The 15,033-nt window shown below is 45.2% G+C and overlaps 1 protein-coding gene across 1 annotated transcript; it reads right to left on the bottom strand.

Annotated features, from left to right (window-relative positions):
• LOC125939726 (membrane metallo-endopeptidase-like 1) lies at nt 1-15,033 on the bottom strand. Its single transcript, XM_049667938.1, has 5 exons — nt 14,725-15,033; nt 11,982-12,087; nt 11,061-11,102; nt 1,726-1,887; nt 1-89 (listed from the first exon to the last, which is right to left on the bottom strand). Exons 1-5 carry the CDS (start codon nt 14,740-14,742, stop codon nt 1-3), a joined length of 417 nt encoding a protein of 138 aa, XP_049523895.1. The 5' UTR covers nt 14,743-15,033.

Below are 15,033 nucleotides of genomic sequence, written 5' to 3'. Positions count from 1 at the left end.
TCACGTACCTACACAGGCATTGTAAGCAACGGCAAGCTTGTTCTCTATAGTCTGCTCCTCTTCAGCGATGGTCATATTTTCTAATATACCTGTGAACGAATTCCGAGGGATTGTAGGCATGTTAAACATATTTATGAGAGCAAGTGTCATAGCGTTAGGATCGCTCGATAAAAGCTTACCTCAATTACTACAAATCGATGATGATCTGTATAGCGTCCTTAATGAAAACAAGGAAAGAAATACTCTAGCTTAAATTCACTTATAGAAAGACCCCACTGCACTCGTCGACAACCTTTCTATACAACCACTATTTCGTCTACGATCACTCGTTTACAAGCTCCTCTACAATTGAAGATAAACGCACCACTCGTCTAGGTAGATGTGAACGCTCTGTTAGCGAAATCTCTAGAGACCTGGTTGTCAATTCAACCATAGAAGCTGCTGACAAGCCAAACACATAGCCAATTTTTCCCAAGATCAGACAGCACTCTCTGAGATGGTCAAAACTTTCCTATTTCTCATGTGTGTAAGGGCATTCTGTGCGCTTTTTCTGGTTGCGTAGATGCGGCGACCAGCCAAAGCACAGGAGGACGCTTCGCTGACGGTAGCTGGAGCGGCTCGTTTTCACCGGGGCGTGTTCAGTCTGTCTGAGCAAAGATAACGAGTGCAATATTTTTGCCAGTTTGTGCTGTAGCAAGACTAAAGTTAAAATAACATTTTAGATTTGTACGTGCCAAAACCACGACTTGAATACGAAGCACGCCGTAGTGGGGAACTTCCGATTAATTTTGACCACCAGGTGTTTTTAAACGTGCAGCCAATGGGGCGGTACGCGAACGTTTTTGTTTTAGACGCCCATAGGAATGATGCCGCCGCTGACCGGATCGAACCTGCGACCTCGGGCTCAGCAGCCCAGCGCCTTAGCCACTAGGCTACTGTGGTAGGAGTAAAGGTCTTTATAGGTTTGCAGTGTATTAAACATTGGCTTTGCATCCAACTTCTTGTTTCTTGGCAATTGACGAATTGCGCAATCTTATTCGTCTTACTTTAAAGCTTTTCTGCTATGGTTGCACTCATAATTGTTTCTTCCCCCTTTCATATATTCAATCAGGCACCTTTTCTTGTCATGTACTGCAAGCAATAAAGTAGGCCTTAGCATAACGCACGCATGCGCAAGCGCTGATTTAAATACATAGCATATATTGCGCCTTGTTACGGCGTAGCTTTTTTTTAACTAAAAAACAATTGTCATCTACCTGAAAGTAGCACACGGAGCTACAAAGGAAACCCACACGGGTTCCTCAGAAGGAAAGTTTCGCATTTGAAGGAGAAATTCATACTGGTCCAGGGGTTGAACCAGGGGCCAACGCCTATTGCGGGGCAGTCACTCTGCCGCCTGAACTAACCCGGAGGCTAGCAGATTGCAGGATCAGACCGAATTAATCGACAACTCGAAGTGGAAAGTCACTGACTTAAGTTAAGCAATTCTGCCAAAATCCGCAAGGAGGAAAAAAATCTGTAAGGGAAAGCGCCCTGTAACGACACGGATGGAATGCAAGAACAGCGAGACTAATATACAGTGGGCTGATCATTATGACAGCAGGCCTAATCTACTTCACAGTAGTGCAAGTTTCCTATGCTACACTTTCCCTGCAAGCCAAACGTAAATTTTGTTCTAGTGGTAGCTCTAGCGTTGTGAGAAAGAAATGTACATGGTCATCTCACCTTTGAGGGTGTTCTTCAGTTCATTGCGGAGAAAGTAGAAGGTACCGATATTGGACCTTGTGTCTGGAATAGTGTGTGTATTCATCCATCCACCGCAGGCATACGAGTAGAAATCATCGCATGGCTGAACGGACGTGTTTAGCGATGCATTGATCAGCCTCGCTGGAAGAACAGCCAGAACAAGTGTTGCTGAAATCCCCGCCGTGTTTCTCTTTTTACCCCAATCACAAATGCTCTGAACGTTTTGATCGGTCTTTTTGCTTACTTACAGAAATGACCTTAAATATCGGCATGTTACGCCAATTTACGGGCTTTTATGAGAGGCTACAATCCATCTGTGTCATTTGGTAGTGGAGACTCTCTAGAGTTTCATAATTTCTGTCATTTCAGCAGAGTTTCGATCGCCAGATTTTACGTGCATGCTACTTCATTTCCGAAACAAATATACATGTACATGTTTGGCGAAAAGTGCGAAATGTCTATTATACGAGGTCTGTTAGAAAAGTATCCGATCTTTGGCCGAGGAAAAAAATATGACATAACTGGAGCATTGGAAATCCAATCACCCTCAAAGTAGTCTCCTTGGGACTGCACACACTTCTCCCAGCGGTGCTGCCATTGTTGAAAGCATTCCGAGAAGGCCTCTTTCGGAATGGAGGTTAGCTCAGCTGTCGTTGCAGCCATGATGTCCTCTCTTGTCTGAAATCGCGCTCCTTTCAATGGCCTGTTGATTTTGGCAAACAGTCAGAAGTCGCAGGGGAGAGTAAGGAGCCTGTATAACTACAGGAGTCTGGTTTTTCGCCAAAAAAGTCTGAATCAAGAGCGAGGAATGTGCAGGAGCATTGTCGGGATGGATGCGCCAATTTTCTGTTCACCACTACTCCGGTCTCTTGCCTCCGTCACCTACAACATCACGTAGGTGACGGAGGACATCCCTCTAGTACTCTTTGGTGATTGTTTGGCCCTGGGGTACATACTCGTGGTGTACCACACCGCGGAAGTTAAAGAAAGCAGTCAGCATCACTTTGACGTTGCTACGCACTTTGGCGGGCCTTCTTTGGTCTTGGTGACGTGGAATGCTTCCACTGTGACGACGGGGATTTGGTTTCCCGGTCGTACCCGTACACCCAAGACTCTTCATCAGTGATTATGGTGTTCATGAAGTCGGGGTCACTGCTTGTGGAATCCAGCATGTCCTGGGAGACTTCAACTCGAAGTTGCTTTTGCTCCACCATGAGCAGCTTCGGCATGAATTTTGCGGTAACTCTCTTAATGACCAAATCTTCGGTCATAATGGAATGTGCAGAAAAAGTGCTGATGCCCACCTCTCCCGCAATTTCTCGGTGCGAGACACGAGGATCCCGCATCGCCACAGTGCTCACTTCGGCAATGGCCTGGTCATTTCGGCATGTTGATGGCCGACCGGAGCGTGGCTCGCTCTCCACCGATGTGCGACTGTCTTTAAACCAGTTGTACCACTCCTTAATCTGTGTGCTGCTCATAGCATCGTCATCGTAAGCCGTCTGAATCTTCCGAATGGTTTCCACTTAGCTGTCGCCCAGTTTCTGGCAAAATTTGATGAAGTATAGCGCTGCTCCCGTTGCTCCGTCATTTTCCTTGCAATTAAAAACCGAGGAGAGCACTGCTTACTACCTCACTTAAACGCTGCGTCCCAGCGACTGACGCTATCGGCAGGCGGGAAAAAAATTCGCTCAGGCGCACGAAGGTTCAGGGTCGGCTGATGGAAGGGCTCTTTTTTCATATCCACCAAGTGTTCGCAAAAAAAGTAAGGTCGGATACTTTTCGAACAGACCTCGTATACGTTTATTTCCCTTCTCACTTATGGTTCGACCTTCATTCACTACAGAGTTCCAAAATGTGCCAGTAGTTTGATGTCTAATAAAGGAGCAACATCAGCTGTCATCCAGTCTATGGCTGGCTTTGAATTGATTACTCCATCTATTGAGAGTTGACTACGAATGTTCGCAAGTACAGCTCATATCAAATGAAAGCACAATATTCTTAATAACCATCAGCTCATTTATAATCAACTATGCGGCCATGCTTTCTTTTCTTATATTAAGGAGTTACGCAGGTACTTCTGATGTGTTATGTAAAAAAACAACCGCAGAAACAATTAAGTGTTGGAATCAAAATGTCGCGCAGGTTGTTCGAGTTATCAAGGTAGCAGCACTAGCGGATCAGACGCACACTGCCTCGTCGAGGTAGGTGTTATCTCCGTGTATCGCGAGAATGAAGGCGAGGTGTGATGCTTGACGTGTTAGGAATGTTGATAAGAGGTACATATACAGACAAGTAAGACACACTTCTAAATAGATTTCAGGCTTCTATTCGTCATGTGTCACAATGGTTCACACCCATTCAGGGGGATCCGCCAAGAAGGACTGCATACCAAGCAGCCCATACCCAACGACTCAAGAATGTGATAGCCCGATTATGAGAAATTAAAAGAAGCCGTTCAATACCACGCGCCATTTTATTAACAGCTATGTGTGCTTCACAGATACCTATATGAGCCGGCGTTATACGGTATGTACAAGTTTTATGTCGTGATTTATTGTCGGATTGCGCCGACCAGAAGTACGCTAGCACGCAGTACTTTGTCGGTCAACATTAGGGAATATATAAGCCTTCCATTTTACCAGGAGAAGGCAAGCGCAGTTTAGGACTGCAGAAAATTGGGTGAGGTGATGAAGTTAGGAAATTTGCAGGCGCAGGTTGGAGTGAGCTAGAGCAAGACAGTGGTAATTGGAAATCGCACTGAGAGGCTTTCGTCCAGCAGGGGACATAAATATAGGCTGATTATGAAGTATTCTATTCTGCGAGAAACTTGCGTACTTGTACCAAACGCAAGGGGAAGTCAGGGTGAGGGACAAAGAGAAAGACAGAGGTTCGAAAAGAAACCTCCGCCGAAAATACTGTTTGTAAGCCACACTTTACAAAAGCCACACCACTGAAATATCCTCATGCATGTAGCAATGGTCCGTATGGAACAGTCAACGATTTCAACTCAAGAATAAAACATGGCGATGATAAAAAATATATTACCTCGTTCGTAGCAGACGGGTTCACAACAGACAGAGTACTTTTCTAAATAGGAAAGGGAAAATAATGACGGAAGGCATTGCTTAGAACCATAAACAAAACTGGTAATAGGAAACTAGTACTTATTAACGTAACTGGTTGATCATGTAAAGTGGCGAGTTGCGACCGCAACTCAATTGTTAAAATTGCTTAACGTCAACAATGCAATCTTTCTAAGGCAATGTGTCAACGAAATCAATAAAATAACACAGCTGTTTCCATAAATAACACCGAAGATATTGGGCGGAAAAGCAGGCACATTTCATGTTTAGCACTAAGCAATCTCAGATCTTGGGCAATTGTTTGTCTGTCACTCATTCACGACATTATTCAGTTATCACTTTTAAAGTTGCTTGCTTAATACTATTATACATAGTACGTATTATTTTCAATGTAATATATAAGCGACATGTGAAAACGTAACGCAATACTTATTTTTGGCACACTATATAAATTCCAAAGTCTAGGTTGGCCTCGACTAATGGTGTGTGTTAATAAAAATACTTCATCGCACAGGAAGGCAAAACTTCAAAACAAATAAGATGCTCATTTTTCGCACGCGGTAAGCTTGTTCAGGCATCACTTTAGATTAATGTGATAGAATCAGCTAAATGAAAGGAGCTCAAATATAGGGACGTTTTTTTTTTTTGCTCTTGGTGTTAGAAGTTCCCCTGCGCTTTTTCTTTTCCTTGAACATTTTCACCATGACTCAATTTTGTTGTATAAAGTATGCGGCATACGTAACCTACGCCTGATACAAATTGCATGATTATCTCTCAGCTCACAGCAATCTGACTTGAAGTACTCGATGAATAATTTGACGAATAATTTGATGAATGAAAAAGGTGATCGATGAAAAATTTTATGAATAATTTAGAACTTACCTTCGCTCTTATTGACCATCGCTTTTGACGACGAGAAGACGATTAGCCACGTAAACAGGCTAGCAAACATCATAAATTCCATAGCTCTTTCGTTTCTTGTATTATCCTTGAGGCAAAAAAAATGATACATGGACAACACATCAAGTATCGAAGCATTCTTTTTTCAGAATGTTGCCTTGTGTGGTAAGGCTTAGTAATGTAACACGCAAGAATGGAACACGGAGTTGTTGTTGCCTTCATGATATTACACGTACTGACGAGGAGGGTTTGGCATAGGTTCGCAATGGAAGCAATAAGCAATGCTTTCTTTCCCGCTAATTAATGCTAAGTAATATTAATGCGTAATAAATGAAAGAAAATTATTTAAAATTGAACATGCTGATGTTTCACAGAATCGTCTGAGAGTGACAAAAAAAAATGTCGCAGTTCCACCCGAAAAGCAAACCATGATATCAAAGTATTCGATAAATGCACGAAGTAGAAGGTTCGTATTTTATCGGCCGCATAAATTGCCGTTAAGATTAGCCTACAATTAAATTACCAATCATGGAGTCATGCGCGCATTGGCAAACATGAACAGATCTCCCTCGACGGCCACGAACGCTGGCGTCAGGGAACAGTGGAGAACGAAAGCTTCGTGCTGGCTCTTGTTTCAACACGCCTCTCAAACTTGAAATCACGTGACCTCCAGGCACTAGGCGCGTGAGAAGACAGCGCTCATGAAGCCACCAACCATTTCGGCTCGCCGAGGTGGCTGGTAGCTCGCCACGCGCTTAGCGTGAAATAGCGGCTGTGCCCTAGGCAGTAACCCTCCGCGTGTCGGGCCTGGTAGCGAAGTGGGAAAAGAATATTTACCGCGGAAGTCAAAGACGGAAGTAACGTAGTAATGCAGAAGCATAAAAAAAAGGTTTTAAAAAATGTCGCAGTTTCGTCCGAAAGGCGAAGCACCGATTGCGATAGGAAATTAGTGGACAGCTACACAAAGTAAGTATAGTAGTTTTAGCGGCCGTAGACGGTTATAAACATAGGCACACGTACTAAATTAACAAGTATGGTGTCACGCGCGTACAAGCAAACATGAACGCACCTCACTCGATGACCGCGGAAACTCGCCATCAAAACGCTGGAGTTTTGATAGCGTCTCCCCCCTACCCCCAGAGCCTTCCATACCAGCGGGACCGCGCGGCCGCTGTAAAGCGCGGCCCCTCCGCCTCCCTACCATTCCTCTAGAGCGTTGTGCACCACCGGAAGAGTGAGTGCTTTCTGCGCGCTTCGTGCCCTTGCGTGCGCGAGCCGCGATTGCCGGCTCACCGTTGCATGCTTTCACTCGCTGCGACGATTTTATCGCCCGTGGACTCTATACGGAACCTCAGGGCGATGACGACGGCGGAAATGAGCCTGGAATGTAAATGATATCGCAGTAAAAACATAAAACATGCGATTCGAGTCAACTACGTCTCAGTCACGAGCCGAAGGTTGTGTCACGGCACCCCGAAATTTAAGCCGAACGGAGAGCTGGTTTATTTCGGAGTATTTAACCGCTGCGCTCGGCTAAGTACAAATGCAGCAAAGCGCGACCTCTTCCTTTGTACCGTATTACCTAGGTAAAGGCAAATTTCGAGGTGCAACATGGCAATTGTCAGAGCGACATGTCCATATCTGTATCTCGCGCAATTCATGCAAGCGCACAGCGGTCGGCAAAACACGAGAAAAGGTCTCGTACCACGCGCCCACCAGCCCAGTCCCTCACCCTCCTGCACACAGTTGATCACGTGACCTCCAACACTATGCGTGCGAGAAGGCGGCGCGTGCATCGAACCACCAACTTTTTCGGCTCACCCACGCACGCTTTCCCCCATCACCACAGCATACGGAACGCCGGGCACCATTAATTAATTAAAATTAAATTAGGGGTTTTGCGTGCTAAAACCACGTTCTGATTATGAGGCACGCCGTATAGTGGGGGACCGCGGAATAACTTGGTCAACCTGGGGCTCTTTACCGTGCACCTAAATCTAAGTACACTCTTGATATATCCGAAGCGGTGAAATGGGACACACAATATATTGTACAGCGCTACAAATTCTACAAGTGATTTGTCAAAAACATGTTTTCTAAATTTGAGTAATGAAAGAACGATGCCACACATGCTGTAAACTAACAAATTATATCTGTCCGCTTGGGACGATCTAGTAGATAAATATTTACAGATCTGTAATATTTGTCTTTAAAGCATTAAGAGGTTTAGAGTTCATAGTTAAATTTCGTTGAATTTTACCAATTTTGGCATATTTATTAAACATTCGCGACAGTAATTTAGGACTCCACTTGCAATACTATAAATAACTTTGCTTTCTCTCCTACACAAAACTAATTTCATTGAAATCGGTTCCCTGACGGTCTAGTGAGAACATTTCTGCGTTGTACGCGTAGCTGAATAGGCAAATCGTAGGTGGCCACAAGCTAATACTTGTTCTTAAAGCAAAAACACTTTGGTGACTACGTCTGTAAGGAAATTTCTGTCACTCAAGAATGCGCACCGAAATGTACGCAGAGAAAATGCGCAAAGGGAGTGAAGGTTCATATTCACTAAATTCTTCTTACGCAAGTGTGACCCGAGATTGGTCAAGGCAGGGGCAGCCGTCTGGTGTATCACGTCGAACGCTATCACGAGTAGCTAACGCTCGAGCGCTGGCCAGCGGGGTAACCCTATTACGCAAAATAGGTTTTGTAATACGTACGGGATCCAGATTACGCATTAAATGCAGAATGTTCCATGCGGATTGAAAGTGCCTGGAGCAAAGCTGAGAAGCTGAAGTGGTTGTTGGCCTGGACAGCAATCTCAGGAAACACAGCCGCGTCTGACGTCACCACGACTTTTCAATATCCAACGAAAGGGCAAGTTGTTATGAAAAAGAAAATGTGAAATACCAATAAGCACATTGCTTAAAATAGTGGAACGCGTCGCGAGGACAACTGTGCGCGATCGCTGACGTGCTTCACAGCTGTAAGCCATCGACCATGGCGTGACATTTTGCTCAAGCAATGTAAACTCCCGGCGACTAGCTTTCCCAGGGACCTTGACCGATGAATGAGCTCATCCCATGAATCTCTGGTTGCCCCAGACATTTGCCTGCGACTCGAACACTGCTCCGTTTTCGTTTTTTTTTTCTTTTTTTTTCGCGCGCACTCTATGCGCAAAAAAGAGAGATGTATAGTGATTGTTGTCCACGTAGAAATGGAGGTTGTTCAGCACAATATGTCACTTTTAGCCGATAAAGTTAGGTTGAGTAGGGTTTTGAGTCGTGGTCTCGCCTCAAGGCCACGCCTGATACTTTTCGATTAGCGTTCTAACTCGGCCTTGTCTGGTGCTTGAGGTGAGACCATCGGCATTTGTTAGCGTTCCAAGAAAGGTGGACCAGCCAGGCGAAAAGTGGCATGACTACGATGCAGGCGTCAGCCGCGCGATTCAGACTAGTGACGCACTTTCGTCGCGGCTGGTCATAATAGCGATGAGCAAACCGCGCGGTCGCTGCCTTGCAACTTTTTAAATGGCAGAACACCCCGCTAGATGCGCTGTTTCTTTATACACGGCATGTTTTAGAGCCCCGCACTCGCGGCGTACAAGCGGGCGCGTAACGTGCTTTTTACAGCGAACCTGTATATGGCTAGGTTCTCACCAAAAGTGCATGCGTCGACAGGGCGTGTCGAAAAATGTCGCGTCGAGAAAATTGAATCCGCAGTAGCCTGCTGCGCGCCGGTGGCGCTCCGTGGCTCCGGAGTGGATGGCGGAATAATAAAACGTGATAGTGAACCAACCAATGCCTGTGCCTCGTTTTCTTGTGACGTCGACATCGCTCTGGCGGCGTTATCAACAGTTGTAATTTGGTCTTCCTATGGCCAGGACGCGCGTAGGCCGTACTGAAGAAGAAGAACGTGCACGGAAAGAGCGCCGGCGGGAGCAATAGCGTTAATGGGCGCGAAGGTGACGGGAAGCCGCTATAGCTGAACGTGTGTCGTCCGAAGGATCCGTAACGTCAGATAGCCGCTCTTTGACCGATGAAGAACAACAGCGTGCCCATGAGGATCGCCTTCGCGAACAGAAGCGGGAGTGGGCACGAAAGAATCGGCAACAAATTGCAGTATATCACACTGACCACGAAGCAATAGTCACCATGGTGACAAAGTAAAGAGAAGATAAAAGACGGTAACAACGCCGTTATGTTTGTGTGTCTTTATTCAATCAATATAGCAATTAACCATATATAACTCAATATAGAGATCAAGTAAAGCTTCGCTGGTCTTCCATCTTCACATAGTGGAAGGGCTCTGAACTTTTTAGATCGGGGCTATGTCACTCCCTCCCTCCGCCGTGCGGCGCCCACACCCGCACTGCGCATGCGCATCCTCCTCCCCCTTCTATCCTTGTATGTATATGTATAGTATATGTACGCCAACCTCCGGCTTCCGGAACCGCAAGCCGGCTTCTGCTTCCGGTTCCGCTTCCGTTTCCACTTCCGGTTCCTCTTCCGGTTCCGGAAGCCAGCTTCCGGCTTCCGGAGAACGCTTCCGGCGTTTTGCCCGAATGATCCCCCGGTGCTTCGCCCACTCATCATCATTCACTTCGTCCTCTCATTCTCCTCCCGCAACGCCGCGATGAGTGCCACGGACAGCGCCAGCGTCAACGCCAGTGTCAGCGCCGTGGACAGCGCCGCGGAGAAGAGGGCTGGAGCCGCTGCCACGAAACGGCAGCGGCGACAGGCCGATCTGAAAACTAATGGGAACTTGAGTCGACCCCATGGCTGCTTCGCATACTACTCAGGGTTCCCCTACGGGAAGATGGTGTAGTTTTTTTCTCTCTTATCTCGCAGGCTTTCTTTAGGGAGCACAAATAAATGATTACGCCACATGTAGGAAATTAAAAGCTGCTGAATTAGACGTTCCCTAGAACACTCGACAACTTTCTCATTGAAAATTTGGCTTCGGTGTTACTACTTCATCAGTTGGTCATTAATCTTATCTAATTATGAAATCAGGCAGAAATGCAGAATACAAGAAATGAGAGGCTTTCGTCCAGCAGGGGACATAAATATAGGCTGATTATGAAGTATTCTATTCTGCGAGAAACTTGCGTACTTGTACCAAACGCAAGGGGAAGTCAGGGTGAGGGACAAAGAGAAAGACAGAGGTTCGAAAAGAAACCTCCGCCGAAAATACTGTTTGTAAGCCACACTTTACAAAAGCCACACCACTGAAATATCCTCATGCATGTAGCAATGGTCCGTATGGAACAGTCAACGATTTCAACTCAAGAATAAAACATGGCGATGATAAAAAATATATTACCTCGTTCGTAGCAGACGGGTTCACAACAGACAGAGTACTTTTCTAAATAGGAAAGGGAAAATAATGACGGAAGGCATTGCTTAGAACCATAAACAAAACTGGTAATAGGAAACTAGTACTTATTAACGTAACTGGTTGATCATGTAAAGTGGCGAGTTGCGACCGCAACTCAATTGTTAAAATTGCTTAACGTCAACAATGCAATCTTTCTAAGGCAATGTGTCAACGAAATCAATAAAATAACACAGCTGTTTCCATAAATAACACCGAAGATATTGGGCGGAAAAGCAGGCACATTTCATGTTTAGCACTAAGCAATCTCAGATCTTGGGCAATTGTTTGTCTGTCACTCATTCACGACATTATTCAGTTATCACTTTTAAAGTTGCTTGCTTAATACTATTATACATAGTACGTATTATTTTCAATGTAATATATAAGCGACATGTGAAAACGTAACGCAATACTTATTTTTGGCACACTATATAAATTCCAAAGTCTAGGTTGGCCTCGACTAATGGTGTGTGTTAATAAAAATACTTCATCGCACAGGAAGGCAAAACTTCAAAACAAATAAGATGCTCATTTTTCGCACGCGGTAAGCTTGTTCAGGCATCACTTTAGATTAATGTGATAGAATCAGCTAAATGAAAGGAGCTCAAATATAGGGACGTTTTTTTTTTTTTGCTCTTGGTGTTAGAAGTTCCCCTGCGCTTTTTCTTTTCCTTGAACATTTTCACCATGACTCAATTTTGTTGTATAAAGTATGCGGCATACGTAACCTACGCCTGATACAAATTGCATGATTATCTCTCAGCTCACAGCAATCTGACTTGAAGTACTCGATGAATAATTTGACGAATAATTTGATGAATGAAAAAGGTGATCGATGAAAAATTTTATGAATAATTTAGAACTTACCTTCGCTCTTATTGACCATCGCTTTTGACGACGAGAAGACGATTAGCCACGTAAACAGGCTAGCAAACATCATAAATTCCATAGCTCTTTCGTTTCTTGTATTATCCTTGAGGCAAAAAAAATGATACATGGACAACACATCAAGTATCGAAGCATTCTTTTTTCAGAATGTTGCCTTGTGTGGTAAGGCTTAGTAATGTAACACGCAAGAATGGAACACGGAGTTGTTGTTGCCTTCATGATATTACACGTACTGACGAGGAGGGTTTGGCATAGGTTCGCAATGGAAGCAATAAGCAATGCTTTCTTTCCCGCTAATTAATGCTAAGTAATATTAATGCGTAATAAATGAAAGAAAATTATTTAAAATTGAACATGCTGATGTTTCACAGAATCGTCTGAGAGTGACAAAAAAAAAAATGTCGCAGTTCCACCCGAAAAGCAAACCATGATATCAAAGTATTCGATAAATGCACGAAGTAGAAGGTTCGTATTTTATCGGCCGCATAAATTGCCGTTAAGATTAGCCTACAATTAAATTACCAATCATGGAGTCATGCGCGCATTGGCAAACATGAACAGATCTCCCTCGACGGCCACGAACGCTGGCGTCAGGGAACAGTGGAGAACGAAAGCTTTGTGCTGGCTCTTGTTTCAACACGCCTCTCAAACTTGAAATCACGTGACCTCCAGGCACTAGGCGCGTGAGAAGACAGCGCTCATGAAGCCACCAACCATTTCGGCTCGCCGAGGTGGCTGGTAGCTCGCCACGCGCTTAGCGTGAAATAGCGGCTGTGCCCTAGGCAGTAACCCTCCGCGTGTCAGGCCTGGTAGCGAAGTGGGAAAAGAACATTTACCGCGGAAGTCAAAGACGGAAGTAACGTAGTAATGCAGAAGCATAAAAAAAAGGTTTTAAAAAATGTCGCAGTTTCGTCCGAAAGGCGAAGCACCGATTGTGATAGGAAATTAGTGGACAGCTACACAAAGTAAGTATAGTAGTTTTAGCGGCCGTAGACGGTTATAAACATAGGCACACGTACTAAATTAACAAGTATGGTGTCACGCGCGTACAAGCAAACATGAACGCACCTCACTCGATGACCGCGGAAACTCGCTATCAAAACGCTGGAGTTTTGATAGCGTCTCCCCCCTACCCCCAGAGCCTTCCATACCAGCGGGACCGCGCGGCCGCTGTAAAGCGCGGCCCCTCCGCCTCCCTACCATTCCTCTAGAGCGTTGTGCACCACCGGAAGAGTGAGTGCTTTCTGCGCGCTTCGTGCCCTTGCGTGCGCGAGCCGCGATTGCCGGCTCACCGTTGCATGCTTTCACTCGCTGCGACGATTTTATCGCCCGTGGACTCTATACGGAACCTCAGGGCGATGACGACGGCGGAAATGAGCCTGGAATGTAAATGATATCGCAGTAAAAACATAAAACATGCGATTCGAGTCAACTACGTCTCAGTCACGAGCCGAAGGTTGTGTCACGGCACCCCGAAATTTAAGCCGAACGGAGAGCTGGTTTATTTCGGAGTATTTAACCGCTGCGCTCGGCTAAGTACAAATGCAGCAAAGCGCGACCTCTTCCTTTGTACCGTATTACCTAGGTAAAGGCAAATTTCGAGGTGCAACATGGCAATTGTCAGAGCGACATGTCCATATCTGTATCTCGCGCAATTCATGCAAGCGCACAGCGGTCGGCAAAACACGAGAAAAGGTCTCGTACCACGCGCCCACCAGCCCAGTCCCTCACCCTCCTGCACACAGTTGATCACGTGACCTCCAACACTATGCGTGCGAGAAGGCGGCGCGTGCATCGAACCACCAACTTTTTCGGCTCACCCACGCACGCTTTCCCCCATCACCACAGCATACGGAACGCCGGGCACCATTAATTAATTAAAATTAAATTAGGGGTTTTGCGTGCTAAAACCACGTTCTGATTATGAGGCACGCCGTATAGTGGGGGACCGCGGAATAACTTGGTCAACCTGGGGCTCTTTACCGTGCACCTAAATCTAAGTACACTCTTGATATATCCGAAGCGGTGAAATGGGACACACAATATATTGTACAGCGCTACAAATTCTACAAGTGATTTGTCAAAAACATGTTTTCTAAATTTGAGTAATGAAAGAACGATGCCACACATGCTGTAAACTAACAAATTATATCTGTCCGCTTGGGACGATCTAGTAGATAAATATTTACAGATCTGTAATATTTGTCTTTAAAGCATTAAGAGGTTTAGAGTTCATAGTTAAATTTCGTTGAATTTTACCAATTTTGGCATATTTATTAAACATTCGCGACAGTAATTTAGGACTCCACTTGCAATACTATAAATAACTTTGCTTTCTCTCCTACACAAAACTAATTTCATTCAAATCGGTTCCCTGACGGTCTAGTGAGAACATTTCTGCGTTGTACGCGTAGCTGAATAGGCAAATCGTAGGTGGCCACAAGCTAATACTTGTTCTTAAAGCAAAAACACTTTGGTGACTACGTCTGTAAGGAAATTTCTGTCACTCAAGAATGCGCACCGAAATGTACGCAGAGAAAATGCGCAAAGGGAGTGAAGGTTCATATTCACTAAATTCTTCTTACGCAAGTGTGACCCGAGATTGGTCAAGGCAGGGGCAGCCGTCTGGTGTATCACGTCGAACGCTATCACGAGTAGCTAACGCTCGAGCGCTGGCCAGCGGGGTAACCCTATTACGCAAAATAGGTTTTGTAATACGTACGGGATCCAGATTACGCATTAAATGCAGAATGTTCCATGCGGATTGAAAGTGCCTGGAGCAAAGCTGAGAAGCTGAAGTGGTTGTTGGCCTGGACAGCAATCTCAGGAAACACAGCCGCGTCTGACGTCACCACGACTTTTCAATATCCAACGAAAGGGCAAGTTGTTATGAAAAAGAAAATGTGAAATACCAATAAGCACATTGCTTAAAATAGTGGAACGCGTCGCGAGGACAACTGTGCGCGATCGCTGACGTGCTTCACAGCTGTAAGCCATCGACCATGGCGTGACATTTTGCTCAAGCAATGTA

This window comes from Dermacentor silvarum, chromosome 5 (assembly GCF_013339745.2).
Source record: "Dermacentor silvarum isolate Dsil-2018 chromosome 5, BIME_Dsil_1.4, whole genome shotgun sequence".
Lineage (NCBI taxonomy): Eukaryota > Metazoa > Arthropoda > Arachnida > Ixodida > Ixodidae > Dermacentor > Dermacentor silvarum.
Note: the sequence above shows the minus strand (reverse complement) of the source record. Positions and strands in the feature narration are given on the sequence as shown.